General features: G+C 37.6%; 1 protein-coding gene across 2 annotated transcripts in view; it reads right to left on the minus strand.

Annotated features, from left to right (window-relative positions):
- The window catches only part of LOC106869563 (lissencephaly-1 homolog), a 66,007-nt gene that overhangs the window by 24,581 nt on the left and 23,698 nt on the right, over nt 1-17,728 (minus strand). For both annotated transcript variants that reach the window (XM_014915355.3, XM_014915356.3), the window contains exons 2-3: nt 14,193-14,414; nt 747-825 (exon numbers count right to left, since the gene is read on the minus strand). In XM_014915355.3, coding sequence (XP_014770841.1) covers nt 747-825; nt 14,193-14,224 — 111 coding nt within the window. In that variant the 5' untranslated portion in view covers nt 14,225-14,414. The remainder of the gene's footprint in view (nt 1-746; nt 826-14,192; nt 14,415-17,728) is intronic.

Consider the following 17,728-nt stretch of genomic DNA (forward strand, 5'->3'; position numbering starts at 1 on the left):
AGCAGCATCGAATGAATCAAGGAATTTTAAAATAGAAATTACAAGATGGACAATAGAGTAGAGAGAGAGAGAGGCTGATCTTAGCACTACAGTGACAATGTTGAAATGGTTTCAGTCTTATTAGACCTCCTTTGCATAACATTCACAAATAATCTGTCTCCCAAGTCAGTATTGCCGAGTAAACACTATAAATCCTCATTTTACTGTCCACTTTTCCATGATTTTCAGATGAAATTCTTTGAGGCAGATTCTTTATAGCCTGATGCCTTTCCCGTCACTAACCTTCAACTTTTTCAAAGCAAAGTAATATTTCCTACTGGCCAGACACATTTCCGTGGAAAACTGGAAACAAATGACACTGCTTGTATGACAGTGACACTTGCTTACAACAATCACTTGATGTCAACACAAAGACACAAACAACAGGCTTCTTTGCAGTTTCTGTCTACAAAATGCACAAGGCTTTGATCAGGGCAATAGCAGACACTTATTCAAGCTGCCATGAAGTGGGATTGAACCCGAAAGGCAAACTTCATCCCACAACCATACCTGTACTCATTGACGTATGGCTAAGTGTTATGTAAATATATTTGTGAAAGAGAGAAAATGTAGTAAATTACTATTTTTGAAATCATTTGACTTTAGCATCAAAATTTCTTCCTTGTTGAATGGGTTGAGTAAAATCAACTTTGTAGAGAAGTATTACGGTTCCACAATGTGCATTTGCTAATTAAAAGACCACTTACCATTTCTGTCTCCTTTTGGAATGCATCTAAAGAGTTCAGGTATCCATTGGCACTAAGATAATCCGCAACTGCTTTGTTCCTAAAAAAAAATATTAGTTTAAATTAATTGCAATTTCAATATTAATTTTTAACATGACAATATTCTAGGTTCAAAAAAAAAAGATAAACGTTCAATTTATTGGAAATGAAAGAATAAAAAGTTATGGCCTTCAGAACTTAACAAAAATAAGAAGGGAATTCAAACTGGAATTCCAACTTATTCCTGCTAATAAGTCTCATCTCACATATGAAAGCAGCAGAGTGTATTTGTCGTCAGTCGATCGATGCACTTTGCATTTTTTTTTTTTTTACTTGATACTTCTTTTCTACAAGATCTGAACCTAAAACAGTGAAGTACTTATTCAAGGTTCAGTCACAAGAGGAAAGGCAGCACTGAGCATGCCCCCTTTTTGCAGTGGGGAAAACAGAAGAAACCCTAACTCACAGGTTATCCTCAGACAAAAGACCTAACCTAAAGGTTGGCACCAAAATGGCACAGTTAAAAGCACCACTCAAGAACAGATACAAGGCATGTAAAAGGGGCTTCAAAGGTTGTCTGCACAGTTTTACAAGGTTTGTCTCCGTCCAAATCTGGTAAAAGACAACTTGCTAACACAGGCAGCAATCCCAACCCAACAGGGAGCAATCCTACCCCAACACAGGGATGAAACACTATAGTGGCTTCCAGCTAACATAAAAAGTCGTGTCCCTCTTCCCAAGAATAAAAATGCATTTGTATAGAGCCACCATCCCTACTTAAACGGCAATTCAAAACCAACAAGAGTTGGGAGAAGAAGACAGCCTAGAGCCAAGAACAGTAGAGAAAGTTATCAGCAGTCTGTGTCGCAGACAGGGGTGAATGAAGGACTTCAGTTGGGAGTCAGTTAACAAAACTCACACTTTCCCACAGCTTAAATCCCACCAAAAGTAAATTCAACAACCTCAACACAACCTTCTTCCTGCTCCCTAATTCTCTTAAAACTACAGTCTACTCCTTGTTCTGTTTTCTCTTTAATCTGCGCTCTTACTCTATATTCTTCCCCCATTTCTTTATATGAGGGTGTGAAGAGATCCCCATTAATACACTGCAATAGCAGCCAGCAAGCAAGATAGGTTACTAAATACTAGTGGTATGGGTGTGAACATAGAAATTATCAAATCAACAGGAGACTCAGCACAACAATGTAAAGCATACTTCAACTGTAGCCAAGCACAGCTAACATTTCTAAACTATTATTACTGGTTGTGGGAGAGCCATGTCTTAGTAAAATCAGTCAGTAAGGAAAGGACAAAGAAGGGCTAGAGCTTCTATCTGACTCATTTCAATCCACACACATTTCTGCATACGTATACAGGTGTACATGCGTGTTTATCCAGTATTTGTGAAAGTAGTATCAGTATCAAGTATTCTACAGGCAGCACACACACACACATCAAGTACTAAATTATAATTAAGTTACACCTTTATATGTGTGTGTGTGTGTGTGTGTGTGTGTGTGTGTGTGTGTGTGTGTGTGTGTGTGTGTGTGTGTGTGTGTGTGTGTGTGTGTGTGTGTGTGAACCAGGTCATGAAAGTTACAGAGAGGGACAAACCTCAACTAATTAGGAAGAGAGTTAATCTGTATGAAATGCATTTCGGTTTTGTGCCAGGGAGAAGCACTACTGATGCTAGGTTTCTGGTATGCCAACTGCAGATGAAGCATTTAGCCAAGAATAAACCTCTGTACTTGGCTCCTGTAGACCAGGGGAAAGCCTTTGACAGAGTCCCCCACTCCCTTATCTGGTTGGTGAGAGAGTAGTACAAGCTTCGTACAAGGATGCTATCAACAAGGCAAAAGCCAGCAATGACTACAGCACTGAATTTAGTGCACAGGTAGGGGTTCACTAAGGGTTGGTTCTCAGCTTCGTCTCATTTATCAAAGTCTTTCCTGTCATATCAGAGGAATTTCAGATTGGTTACCCTTGGGAGCTCCTCTACACTGATGACCTTGACCTTATAGCTGAATCACTACCTGAAGTACAGAGAATATTTCAGGTGTGAAGGCAAGGTCTGGAATCAAGGGGCATTAGAGTTAATTGAATTAGGACCCTTCTTGTTCATCACTAAGGATCAGTCCTCAGCCCCCTCTTGTTCATCATAGTCCTCCAAGCAATAACAGGAATCCAAGACAGGTTGCCCCTTGGAGCTCCTCTATGCTCATGACCTTGCTCTTATAGTTGAATCACTACCAGAACCAGAGAAGAAGTTTCAGGTATGGAAGCAAGGTCTAGAATCAAAGGACCTTAGAGTTAACCTAGCAAAAACCAAAAGTCTTAGTAAGTAGGAAAGCAGACAAATCACAAATCTCTTCAGGTAGATGGCCAAGGGGCAAAACTAGAAGTAGCCAATGGGCTTCCGTTACCTAGGTGACCAGGTCAGCAGTGGGAGTGGATGTTCCAAGATTGTAGCTGCTGGAATATGAATAGGCTGGGCAAAGTTCAGAGAGCTTCTACCTCTGCTGGTAACAAAGGGCTTCTCACACACACACACACACACACACAATGGGTTTTTAGATTTTAATAAAATAAATATTTTGATAAAACCTGACAACAACATAACATTTTAACATTTGCTTTAATAATTCTATTTCTGCAACTGTTATTATTCTTTGATCAATTATAATTTTGTAATCAACTGTTTACAACAGATGTATTTACATAAATTCAATGAATTTATCTATTTCAATCAATTGAAATACATAAATTCATTTGAACATCCATATTACGACACACACACACACACACACACACACACAGTTTCAATATGCACAAGTGCATGCATGAGCACCACTTATACACTAACAAAACTCAACAAGCCATGAGTGAGCTTCTATGTGGTCACACAACCTGCCAGAAATAGCAGCTACATCCCTCATATCATCCAAAACGTTTTGGAGAAGCAAATACAAGAAGGTATCTTTACTCAGAAACACTTCTGTTTCAAGGTTTTTGACAAAGTTCTTTCATGCTGCACCAAGATACATCAAATGAAAAGTAGAGCCACACAACTACAGCCTGGTTCCACACACTCTCTGTCCACGAATCCTGTTGACAAGATTTTGACCAACCCAAGAATGTGGCTGCAGAGGGAGCCAACGTCCAAGGGGCCCACACAGTAGAAAGCCATGTCTACACCATCTCTACTAATGCGTTCATCCTCAATCCATGTCTTCTAAATTAGATGCAAAATTTCCATCACTACAACACAACCCTTGAAATGCTACCTCACCCACCTGATGCACACAAAACACACACCTGTCAAACTGATATATGAAACAGTTACCTGCACTGGGTAACTATCAAGAAAACAGACTCATAAACCGACCAGATCAATGACACCCATCTCTGATGCAGTTACTTCCCCAATTTCCCCATCATGTAATTCTTACTTCAATTTCCTCATCCTGTATAAACAATAAATCCAAGAATGATGCAACACAAGCTGGCTGTTGTTACGCTGCATGATAATACAAACAGATTAAATAATTTTATCTCACAACAGGCTGAAATAAAGTTAATTTCAAGTGTAAGAACTATGGATTACTTTGCAGTAATTGATCAATGAATTGCATGTCATGTCTGCCCAAGCAGAGTTAATCAACAACAACAACAACAACTCTTGAATAATGATTTCTCTCACTTAGCAAAGTACACAAACAAACAAGTTACCCGAGGTGGAAGGTATATCTCTGAAATGGATCTGTAGACATTGTATACACCTGAGGTACACAGAGGTACGCCTGGTAAGCTAAACCACCAAACTAGAAGAAAGCAGCTAAATCACCCTCAAACCACACTTTACTCTCTCAGAAATGGAACATGTTGGACAAGGTAATTCAAGACAAACTATTCCTGGTCCAAAACAAAAAAACCAAAATGGTTGGGGCTTAAATGCTTTTCACCATAAATGTGATCAAATACCACTGACCGAGAGTCAAATATATTTAATGTTACAGTGAAGTACTCACATGAAAAGGAAAAAAGAAAAAACCTTAAAATTCAGACACACACACACACCGCACCCATCTCCCCAATGACATAAAGTGAATGAAGATTCAGCTTTCAGTTAATTCCCCACTAATACTAACATTAATTTGTATTTGTAATGGATCAATAATGGAGAGAGTGAAAGTGTTTTAAACAAAACAAACATATGAAATGACAGCCTGTTGCATTTAACGAGCCAAAAGGGTAAAAAGGGAAAGGCTAAGAGAAGGACCGGCCATCATTAAAATGATATGTAAATTCATGTAAATTTATGTTTGGAAAACAGACATTAAAGGATGATGATGATGATGATGTAATAAGAGCAGCAGCAGTAGTAGTAATTCCTTCTAGACAGTAATACTGTGTGCTAATTGCATACACAGTGAATAACGACTGTTAACAGGAACTACTCTTTCAAACACACACACACACTCAGGTCAACTACACCTTGAGCAACAAGATGTTCCACAAATCATCCTGGTTCTATCTGCTCACACATTTCCATATGCAACAACAAAATGTTTATGTGCATGAGCACGTGTGCGTGCGTGTGTGTGTGTGTGTGCATATGCACAAAACAGCAGTTATCAATAGAGAAAGGAAGTAATTACGATAAGTGAAAACAGGTGTAATTCAGAATTGCCTTCATTTAAAATGGATGGTGCAACGTGTGATATCACCAAAGACTGTACAGTAGCAGCAGTAGTAGGAGTAGTAGTACAGCTAAGTTAAATAGAGAGAGAAGGAAGAACATTGCTTGCCCTAGGGATGGGGGAGGTGGGGATTACCATCACTACCAGGAATGAAAGTGTCAGAACATTAAAAGAGAAGAAACGGTGCCAGGCAGTGGAAGCCAACACCTGTCAGGAGACAGGTTTTTATTCAGAAATTGAGTTGGATTAGAAACAGTTGCTTAACCCTTCAGCATTTAATCCAGCCATATCTGGCCCCCAAGTAGTCTACCTATTTTATGTTCAAACTGGCCTGATCCAGCTTCTCACTCTTACCCTACAATGTCATTCCAAAAATAAACAATCATCAAAGTCTCAAAGCTACAAAACAATGCATGATTAATTCAAGATAATGTGAACAAACAGACCTGACATTTGACAGAATCCTCTGAATGCCCAACGGGTTAAGTAACCAAGACTCTGGGGAAGTAGGAAACACTGACCAACAGCTACCTCCTGTTGTGGTTGCTTGATCTGCTAGAAATAGCAGCCAAATCTCACTCTCATCACAAAAACAGATATGAAACATTTGATAACAGCTTGATTTCTTTTATTTAGGCAAATGGCCTTTATAAAGAGGGGACACCACAAGGACAGAGTGTTTGTGACCAGGGGTCAGTTCAAACAAGGAGGCAAGAGAGGAGGAGTAAATGGGAGTAGATGAGGTGTTGGGGGTTAAAAACAGCATTTGTAGAAGAATCAACCATTAGAAGGGAACGAAGTTGAAAATAGAAACATTTTTAAGAACAAAAGAACATTAAAAGTATTAAAAAAAAACAAATTATTAAGCAAGAAACACCAACAACAACCTCTCCACAGAAACAAAAAGAAAAGATAAAAAAAAGTAAGCAGCAAAAGATGGGTGGGGAGTAACAGGTTGTTAACCAAAGTGGCTGAGAATCCCACAGACACATACACCCTACAAATAATTCGCAGACTGAATCAGTAATATATGTGACAGAGCTGTACTTTATAATTACAAGTACAATCCATCAACTGAATTTCACTCACAAAACTTGGGTAAAAAACAAAAAGACAATTGCCTCCGAAATTCTTTGTTATATCTAAAATTGAAAGAAAGACAGAGCATCTCAACAGAAATATGGTAACAAAAGGGTTAAAGATTCTGATTTTAGAATGATATTGTAGGGCAGGTAAGAGAAGTCAGATCTGACCTGTTTGAACATAAAACAGGTAGAATATTTGGGCTGTGTACAACTGGTTTAAATATGAAAGTCCTCATGGCATATTCTCAAGTTTAATTGACACAAACATTTCACACCCAACTGATCAAATACATACCTGGAGCTACCCAACAACAATAATATGTAGCAGTGTTGTTGTACGGTGTATATTAGTTGCCACTATCACATGTAAATGTGATGAGTTCATAGTTTGACATTTCACTGTTAGTATCAGGACTAATCTTCTATCGCTGGAATAGAGGGAAGGTAACACACCTCCCCCTACAAACTTTCGATAAAAACTACTGAAAGAACAAATCGCAATATAGAGCAACCTTTTGCACATTTTCTTTTTAAATAAGGAAAAGTCTTTTGAGTTAGAATTGAGTGTAAACTATTCTAAATTAAATGACTGAGACCAGTCATTAGGAGAAAGTTTTTTTTTAACTATTAATTAACCTTATCTTCAGAGGTTAATTTTTTTTTTTTTTTTTAATATTTATATCAAATCTGATCAAACTATAGATATGAATATTAAACACGTTTTATCTCTAAAGATGAGGTTAATAGTCCAAATCAAATCATAATCTCGCTTGAAACGTTCTTACAGGCTTTCGGCATCTTTAATCTATTACACCTGCAAGAAATGCAAGAAAGGTCTTCAATGTTCTCATCTCAGGTTTCTACCAATACAAGAGATGTTGAAATGGAAGAATCACTCCTAACACAAATCTATATTTGCACTAAAATTATTTCAGTAATTTAAGAGATCCTCATTAGAACAGCTTGTTTTGCAGTCACATAGTGGCACTTTGGGCAAGTGTCTTCTACTCTAGCACCGGGCTGACCAATGCCTTGTCAGTGAATTTGACAAATGGAAAACTGTGTGGAAACCCGTCGTGAATATGTGACAACCAGTGTTGGTTTGTTTACATCCCTGTAACTTAACAGTTTAGCGAGAAATATCAAAGGATGACAGCCTACCATGCAGCCATAAAATAATTGCATTTTAAGACATTTTCTACTTCTCACAAAATACTTTATGACAACAACAAAGAGATCAGTGTCAGGATTATTCACTGCTATGCATTTACACAAGTCATTCACAGAGCCTCCTCTATGTGGTGGCTTGACCTGCAAGAAATAACAACCAAATTACTTGATTATAGGCCTGTTCAATCAGACCTAACTCGACTTAAACAAGAACCTGGTGCTTTTTAAGTACAACAAATACAAATTTCCGTTGTGCATCTACCAAACAGATATGTGAAACCAACAGAAGATAAAGAGGAGTGGCAGGAGGGGGGGGGGGCTTAACTAACAAACAACTCGATCATAACAATCAGAAATGTCTAACAACAACAACAACAGCATCCTTCCTTGAAGCAATTTATACAGTAATGAGATTAATAAAGAAGTAATGTATGTTAATCTGTATTACGCACACATACACACACTCTAATCAAAGTGTAAATGATTGATAGATCAAAATCAGCTTCAGAAACAATTTTTTGCAACAAAAAGATGTCACAACAAAACAATCTAAATTATTTTGTCTCGGATTTAAAAGTAAATTCTGTAATGCAGGTAAGTTATCTAAGTCTTAATTAGTCAACCTGAGGAACGGGGAAGTACCCATAGCTATTTTATGCTTGTCAACATTGAAACGATATGCAAGTGGCAGTAAAGCAATGAAATTCTATTTGAACAACTGCAGGTGAGTGAAGTGAAATGAAATCACACACGGGATGAGATTACAGGGTATCAAGTTTGAGGAAAAGTGCCAGGATTTAAGATTGGTTCTGTGAAGAGGAAGATAAGTTTAGTGATGTTGGATGCAGTATGACAATTTCAAGAGAATTGCTGATCCTTGCTTCTCCAACTAATTTTTTTTTCCATCACTGAACATATTGTGTATATAGATGTAATGTTTACATTCATTATAACATACAAAGTTCTATAGTAGATGGTCTATACTATATTATTTCGGCATGCTTTATGGTATGTTATACAGACCTATAGACATGTTCTATAGTTCACTATAGCAAGAAAACTGTATCCAGTCTGCTGTACAATATGTTCAAATTTCTCTGAATTGATGAACGAAGCTGCTTATATACAAAGGATAGTCGTAGCTGGTACTTCTTTAATCATAGGTGTTTGACCAGAGCAAAACAAAACAAAAAAGCAACTAGAGCAGATCTCAATTGCTTTACTCTGACAGCTGGTTTTATGTAGTAATTATTGAGTGACTTTAAGATATGTTGCAGTTTTCTCAACACAGAGGTAGCAAAACAAAATGTTTATAGGCAACCCACATCTGTTGCAACCCAAATAAAGCCAAAGAATGAGTTGCAGTGGTGCCACGGAGTACATTCTGTCATGCAGTATGGCCATTATGGGAAGCAATCTGGTGATAAAGACAAGTGGGGTCTATTATCCAGTTTCTTTTTGTGTTTCATACAAACATTTGGCTAGTTGCCACATCTAAGATGAAGACAAAAGACTTGGTGCAGAGATTCCTTAGAGCAGGTATTAGAACAGGTGAGGATAGGTTAATGGCCATTGCGGTGTGTGGGCATGTGTGTAGTAAGAAATGTGTTCTTTACCTCACACTTATCTAAGTTTTATTATTAGTATTATCACTATATGATAATTAGTAACAGAAAAATGAAGGAATAAACAAAGCAAACTCAATGGGAAAGGCTTTCAGGAGACTTTTATAGATTTCTCTAAAATGTTACCAATTGTATATTAGTGCTGCTACTACTACTACTAGTACCACCACCACCACCATCACCACCACCACCACCACCACCACCACCACCACCACCACCACCACTACTACTACTACTAGTACCACCACCACCACCACCAACAAAACAGGTTTTATCAAGTAACAGCTAGGTAATTGACAAAAAGCTAAAAATAAAATTATTCACAGGTTTGTTTTTTGTTGTTGGAATTTTTTTTCTTGAACCTCAGGACATAAAATTCTAAACTGAATTGTCATACTAGATTTAAAGAAAAAAATTCTATTCTAATAGATTTTATTTCCTTTTCAAAACAAAATATTTTGTTTCAGGAACCAAACACACCATAAATGTTCTTTGTCTCAATAAACAGACATTGCTCTTCTGAATAAAATTCTTCACAAAAACACTTTTGGTTTGTCTTTTCAGCACATCAAGTTTGCTCTTTACACAGAAACATTCCTTCACAGTAAAAGTATACCCTTTTAACCCATTTTATATCAACCCACCAGAAAATGTCCCTGGTTCTAGGATACAAACTTCCAGCTTTAAACGGATCTCTAGTCAAATAAATCGACCCCAGGACTTGTCTTTTTAACCCTGGTTCTTCTTCCATCAGTCTCTTTTGCCAAACCAGTAAGTTATGGGGACAAAGATACAAAAACACACATACACACGATGGGCTTCTTTCAGTTTCCATCTAGCAAATCCACTCAAGGCTTTGGTCAGCCTGTGGATATAGTAGAAGACCCTTTCCCAATATGTGGTTGGGGAACAAACTGCTTACCACACAGCCACACCTCCACCGACGCCAACAGCTATTTTGCATATTGCTGCAAGTTTGGAAACCAAACCAAACACATGATGGGAACAAAGCAAATCAGTAAATTTACATCAGAGATGGAACGGAAAAAAAAAAAAAAGAGTATATGACTGATAAAGAGGAAAAAACATTGGTGAAAGAGAGAGGTGGGGGTGAGGAGAAGGCGAAAGAGAAAAAAAAAATAGGGCAAGCGAGTGTAAGAGAAATTTGCATGTGATTACTTAGTTGCAATACCTCACTATTAAATAGATGGAGATGATAATTGATGCTAATATCTACACTGTACTGTCTGCCATGTGAGCCTCCCCCAGTCTACCTACCAAGCACAACAGAGAGAGAGAGAGGAAGAGGAGGAGGAGGCAGCAACAGCTGATACACATATATACACACAACATATATATATATTCATACAGAGAAACACATAGAGAGAGAGAGAGAGAAAGAGAGAAGAGGATATGTAAGAATGAGTCATAATCAGCAATATCATTCTAAGTCAATGAAGCCCACAGATTTGTTACTAAGAGGCACAGAAGAAATACTGGTGAAATGAAACTGTTGCTTGATTGGTTGCTTATGCTTTAGAAAGCCTTTCATTTATTTATTTTCTTCAATGATTGACTACAAAGCTATGGCTCTATCTCTATCGGTATCTCTATTATTATCTTTAAAAAAAAAAAAAAAGAAAACAGGAACACTATCATTGTTGTTGTTATCAGAGCAACAGGCAAGGTACTTTGTACAATTTAGTTATGTCCCTTTGTGTTTCCAAGTTCAAATCTTGCCAATGTCAACTGCTTTTGTCCCCAAAGAGAGGGAAACAAAAATGCCAGTCAAGTCCAAAATTCCTGGCCTTAAGTGAAGGGCTAGGTGCTGCCCTCTAGGTGAACAAGAGCAACAACACTCAATGGCTTACATTAAATACACTTTTTTAAGAAGGAGAAAAAGTGGAAGAGAACACTTGCAATGCCATGGACAAGATGAAATCTAGGCCTTTGTATGCGGTTTCCTCCAAACGAGCTTAGATCGTCTTATCCCTCTATTTGGAGAACTTATTGAAATTTTTGTTTTTGGTGACTTATTTTCAAGCTTTTGGACCCAAATTAAAACAAATTACTATGCTGTGGACTGGCCAATGAAAGACTCGACTAAATGCCTTACTGTAAATATAGTTAGGGTTTTCTGTATTCCCGGTTCAAATTCTGCTGGAATTCATAAGACAAGGATGCACTGGAATGGATTAAATTTGACAGGTTTCTCTCTCTCGTCAAATTTCTAGCCTTGTATCGATTATCCCTTAATATCTGTATTCCATGCTAGAATAGGGGACTGTTTGATAGGGGCTAATGAGCCAGGGGACTACACCAACCCCTAATGTCTGCTTTAGCACAATTTCTACAGCTGGATGCCCTTTCTAAAACCAATCTCTTTACTGTGGCAGCACTTGTGTGGTTACGAGGGTAACTTGCAAGACGAGACCCCTCAACTGAGGTGGGTGTGGTATAGATGGTGGTCACTTTATGCCAAGTGACGAAAAGCTAAAGTGTGAGGGAAACAAACAGGTGGCGTGCTGTAGGGGGAGATATGTGGCTATCCAGTTGGAAGAGAAGGAGTGGTGGAGATGTGTCAGGGTGTAGCCTCAAGTTACAGGAAGGTGAGTATAAGAGAAGGGATCCAGAGGATTGGACAAGGTGAGTGGGTAGGTAAGTAAATTTGCCAGAGTGTATGAGGAGAGTGGCAGGTGGACAGAGATGGAAGAAATTAGTAAGGCAGTGGAGTGGCAGCAAAGTAATATGGCTGATGATAGTTTAGTTTCTGCCACAGTTCCAGTTATGTTAGGAAAGGTGAGAAAATAATCAGCACTGATTGATATCATTTATCACTAACACACCTGCAGTTCTCTGTGCAGCAGGAACAATAATGCACCATCCTGATCTGTAAGGTATCCCAACAGATAAACTACTTCCCAGTTAGATTAACTCAAATACTGTAGCCAAAGTGTTCCATATCTATTTTAAAACATCATCTTAATTAGAATATTTAGGTGAGATTCGTTTTAGCGAATGGTTTGTTTACTCCAAGATCAGTTTTGATCCTGCAGACTAAAGATCAAAGATATTCCAGTCTTGATGATGAGTCTGTCTGTTATTAGCGTAAAGTGTGTTCTTCCTTTAAGATGATAGTGTGTGATTTGAGAGAGGTTTGACTATTTGTAGTCAAACAAACTAGCACTCAGTCGATTATGACAGCAATGAGGGTTCCAGTTGATCCGACCAACAGAACAGCCTGCTTGTGAGATTAATATGCAAGTGGCTGAGCGCTCCACAGACACGCATGCCCTTAATATAGTTCTCAAAGAGAATCAGCATAATACAGAATGTGACAAGGCTTGCCCTTTAAATTACAGGTATATTTTTTTTTTTTTGCCAGCTGAAGGGACTCTGAAACCACTGCTACACGACCTCCTTTCTTGCTCACCAAAGAATCTGCTTCTTCACCAAGTGTATCAACTTGCTTTGCTGTTTTGTCTCAAGTCTTAACTACAATGCTATCAACTCTTCATGTGAATATGAAATAAGTGTAAGCTATGGACGCCTAAGAGATACAGGGGAATCATGGGTAGGCTGTCAGATAAGGTCATTTTCATGTATGGCAGATGCACAGGAACAGTAAGTATGAAGAGCACAAGGGACTTAAACTCTCTTGAGGTAGTAGATAGTCTCTGCTGTTTAGGTGACCAAATTAGTAAAGGGGGTGGATGCTCTGAAAGTATTGTTTCTAGAATAAGAATAGAATGGAGGAAGTTCAGAGTACTCCCACCCCTGTTGGCAACAGGGGTTTCTTTTTTGGTTTTTGTAATAAAAAAAAACATCTGCAATGGGTGATTGTGTGAATGCACACACATGCACATATGCACACACACACACACATATATACAAACAAAAAATTTGTTCACTCTTCTTACAAAAAAAAAACGAATGCAAGTTTTTTCTTTTAAACATGAAAACTGAAGTTTCATATAAATTTAATTCATTAGCGACTATTTCCATAATTGAATTAAATTGTTTCATTTGACATTTACAGAGGTCACAACACTGCATTCAGTTGGTTTCATGTTGCTACTCACCATTTAAGTTTGCTCTCTCTTCCTTACCTATTTTCAGTTACAGATGGTATCAGCCACTCCTAAACATTCCGATATTTTACAAGAGTTTCTACCTAACCCTAACCCACAGCCAATGCCTTTAAATTGAAAGCAATTCAGCTGAATTTCAAATTACTTTTGCATTTCTTTGAATCCGTCTACTCCAAGAACCAGACTGACAATACTATTCCCAGACTCAACTAACCCCAAACTACTTTGTTGAAGAAAAGTTGAGTCTGCGAGAACAAGCACAGATTGAAAATCTGCTACACAGCACCAAATCCACTGCACATTTCCAATTTCTCATTGTGTTCTACTGAATATCACCCCCCCCCCCATATTTAGTATGCAGTGGAAGTATCCAAGCTTTCTCCACAACTTCCCAATCCAGTGTGTTATGGAATGACCTTTCAACAGAAAGCAAATAACAATACCAGCACCCATCGCTCAACAATTACAAGGTGATGGAGTGAGAGAGAGCAAATGTACATAAACATCTTTTATATATACATATATATATATATATAAATATGCACACACACGCATGCAAAAAGACTTCTATTCGTTTCTCAATTCAAGGCTACTGAAGACTTGTATCCAGGGTGCTACACTGTAGGACTCAACAATGTGATTGGGAAGGCAACACAGAACTGCCAAATATTTAAATAGACTAGATTTGATCTGCTCAGTAAAGCAACTCAATCAATAACTAGAATTTGGAACCAATAAATTTATTGAAGATACTTACAGTTCCTCACGCTGTCTTTGGGAGAGTACCATGGTGTCGAAACAGTCAGCAAGATACACACCACTCGCAACTTTTCAATGCAAAAAAGCTTATCGCTCGTGTATGGAGTGTGTTTCAATTACAAGACGGAGAGAGGAGGGGGGGCTTGTTGACTTAGTTTAGCTTTAATCCAAATAACATCCAAAACTTAACACTTTTGGTTAGGCCACATTCTCACGAAATCTGAAATAAAATAGAAAAAGAATTAAAAATTTTAAAACAAAATCAAAATTTAAATACTTATGAGAACACGCATATTTCTCAAATATCATCATTGCTTTAGCGTCCACTTTTGCATGCTGACATGGGTCAGATGGCATTTTTAGCCGTGGATTCTCTGCAGCCAGATGCCCTTCCTCTCACCAGCCTCCACTTGTTCCCAAAGCCAGACAGGTTTTCCACAGCAGATTGTAAACAACACTTGTCTACAACTATTACGCAATATCAATAGGAACATACACAGAGGCTTCTTTCAATTTCTGTTGACCAAATCCAGTTAAAGTTTTGATTGGCCTAGGGCTGCAGAAAAGATACTTGCCCCTTAGGAAGCAAGCTTCTTATCCAAAAAGCCAAGCCTATGCCCACACATATGAGAATTTATATAAAGTAAACAAAACAAAATTCAGTAGTAAGCTGTCAGCATGTGTACAGAAATAGGATAAACAAAACAGAGATTTCAAAATGTTGCCAAAATAAATAATTTAAATTATCAACAAGATGGTAAAAACTTTTTTAAAATCGTAATTTGTTCAGAAACATTCTAAAAAAGATATTTTCTTCCCAATTCTATGCTTGCTCTCTCTCTCTCTCTCTCTCACAATTCTTTTACATTTATATTTTTGTTCTCCAAGTTCTCTCCTCTCACATCATCATTCAGTTTTCCCAGATTACTCTTCAAAATAAACTCAAATCAAACACAATAACCTTTGGTTTTTCTGCTCTTCAACACCAGACTGCATTCCACACTAAATCAGAATTTTAATACAATTCATCTTTAAAAACTTTTTTAAAGTACAAATTTATAAAATTGTTACAATTTGAATAAATTAGAAATGAAGGCCGGAAACACAGGAAAGGAAATGGGTTTAAATCCATCCAAGAAAGGAACAATAAAAGAGAAATATATGAATAAACTGCAGTCTTGGTGCATTAGTTAGCATCTATTTTGCATTACAGAAATATTGGAACCATTATATGGTAAATTTTAATAAATGGAAAGAAAAAATGAAAGAAAGGACACTACAATATCCCAACTCTTGTCATTCTATAATTGCTCAAGTATCTGCTACCAGATTTAGTTTCATGTCAAAACAAAAACCTTCTATCAGTAAGCAATCATTTGATCTTGTGAATTAGACCGACACTGGGACAACTCCCTCTCACACAAATTGTTATCACAACTTTCAGAGTTCTATTCTTTTACTCATTTCAGCCATTTGACTGCAGTCATGCTGGAGGACCACCTTAAGGGTTTTTAGTCAAACAAAGAACCCGTAATATAGCAGTTCGGCAAAATAGACCGATAGAATAAGTACTAGGTCGATTTGTTCGACGGGAAGCAGTGCTCCAGCATGGCAGCAGTCAAATGACTGGACAGGCCCCTTTCAGTTTCTGTCTACCAAATCCACTCACAAGGCTTTGATCAGTCCGAGGCTATAGTAGAAAAAACTTGTCCAAGATGCCACGCAGTGGGACTGAACCCGGAACCATGTGGTTGGGAAGCAAGCTTCTTACCACACAGCCACTACTTTTGTATGGGTGAGTGCTCTTGGTTGCAGTCATTAACTTATGTGGCTCTTGAGAAGGGCATAAACACCATATCACTTTCTTTAGAGTATTTGATACAATCAAAAAGAAACCATTATTGTTTTTATTATTGCCTTCAACACAGACTGATGCAAGTTTTTTTTTTCAAACTGATCTCTCCCTCGCTGACCAAATTAAATCCTTACTGATAACGTAAACAGTTGTAGAGGTGTCACAGGGTCAATTACGTTTACAGACCGGTTTCAATCCTGGGGAGGAAAAATATTCCACCAACGATCACACGCTAAACTTCTCTAATGGGAAGAAGAAGAAGACGGATACTAAAGTGTCATTAGGAACGTCAGCCTTCCCGACTTTCTTCCTCCTGACAGTCTGGAGATTTCGGAATATGGAAGAAATAACAGCTACATTACACAGAAATAATTCACTGAGCACTATACAGAAATATCTAATACATATATTGACAGAGTTATTAAATTAATGATATCGTTAATAAAACAAAAATCATCTCGTTATTCGTTTACAGAATTAAGATTGTCAAAGAACTAAAATTCAGCATCGCACATAGAGAGGAAGAGAGAGAGAGAGAAAGAGCGGAAGATAGAGAGTGGGGGGGGCAGACGGAAGCAACAATGACGTTGGTGACACGTAATGAAGCTTACAGCAAGTTGAAAAACAATTTAAGCGATTGATGCGAGTGGAAATGGTCCCTGACAGAAGGCATCGAGAAGGAAAGCAGAGGAAGAGAAGAAGATAGAAAACAGGTAGAAGAGATGGAGACAAATGGTTGTCGGAGTGAACAAGAGACGCAGAGAAGTGGAGAGAGAGAGAGAGAGGAAGAAAGGAGCAATGGACAAAGACAAAAAATGGTAAAAGAGAGAAAGAATTTTTTTTAAATATTGATGGAATAAAAGACTATTCGAGAAAAACATGGTGTTGTTTGGAAGAAGAGTGAGAGATTATTAAGATCGGCAGAGATTGAGTCGAAGACAGCAAAACAAAATATATATTCGGTGAGAAACATTATCAAGAGCGAGTCGAGACGATGATATTAGACCATTATTAAACATTTTGTGTGAAAAATGTATAATTGCCAACGTTGGGAAAACTGTGTGTATATAGGTGTGTGTGTAATATACATATAGACACGACTGATAATATAGCTATATACACAGAGGCGGCCACATTAAATGATGATTCATCGAAATAACTCGGTTGTTTTTGCTTCCATCTGTAAGAAGAGGTGGATTGGTTTATAATAAATGGTAAGAGAAGGAGAGAGAGAGAGAAACGGAGAATTGATATAAACAGAATGTTCACGAATGAGTCGACCTGCTAGACATAGCAGCCAAAACCTTTCTACTATCTTAAAAAAAAAAGGATTAAGTTAGGGAGATAAACAATGCTTGGTCTCGTCTAGGTTTACTAGTTCAAGACTTGGGTGGGGCTTTGCAACAAATGTTGGACCTACATTTAACCAAGTATGTCATGTCACAACAACCAGACGGGGGTGTGTGTGTGTGTGTGTGTGTGTGTGTAAGTCAAAGACAGAAGACACGACTTCAATAATTTTGTTTCATTTTTTTTTTAGTTGAAACGAGCATTTTTTTAAATCACTGAAGTTTCACACACAGATATATATATATATATATATATATATATATATATATATATATATATATATGGGGTGAGATCTTAAGAAGAAGAAAAAAAACGGATTATATATCTAA

Source organism: Octopus bimaculoides, chromosome 24 (genome assembly GCF_046866305.1).
Source record: "Octopus bimaculoides isolate indiv1 chromosome 24, ASM4686630v1, whole genome shotgun sequence".
Lineage (NCBI taxonomy): Eukaryota > Metazoa > Mollusca > Cephalopoda > Octopoda > Octopodidae > Octopus > Octopus bimaculoides.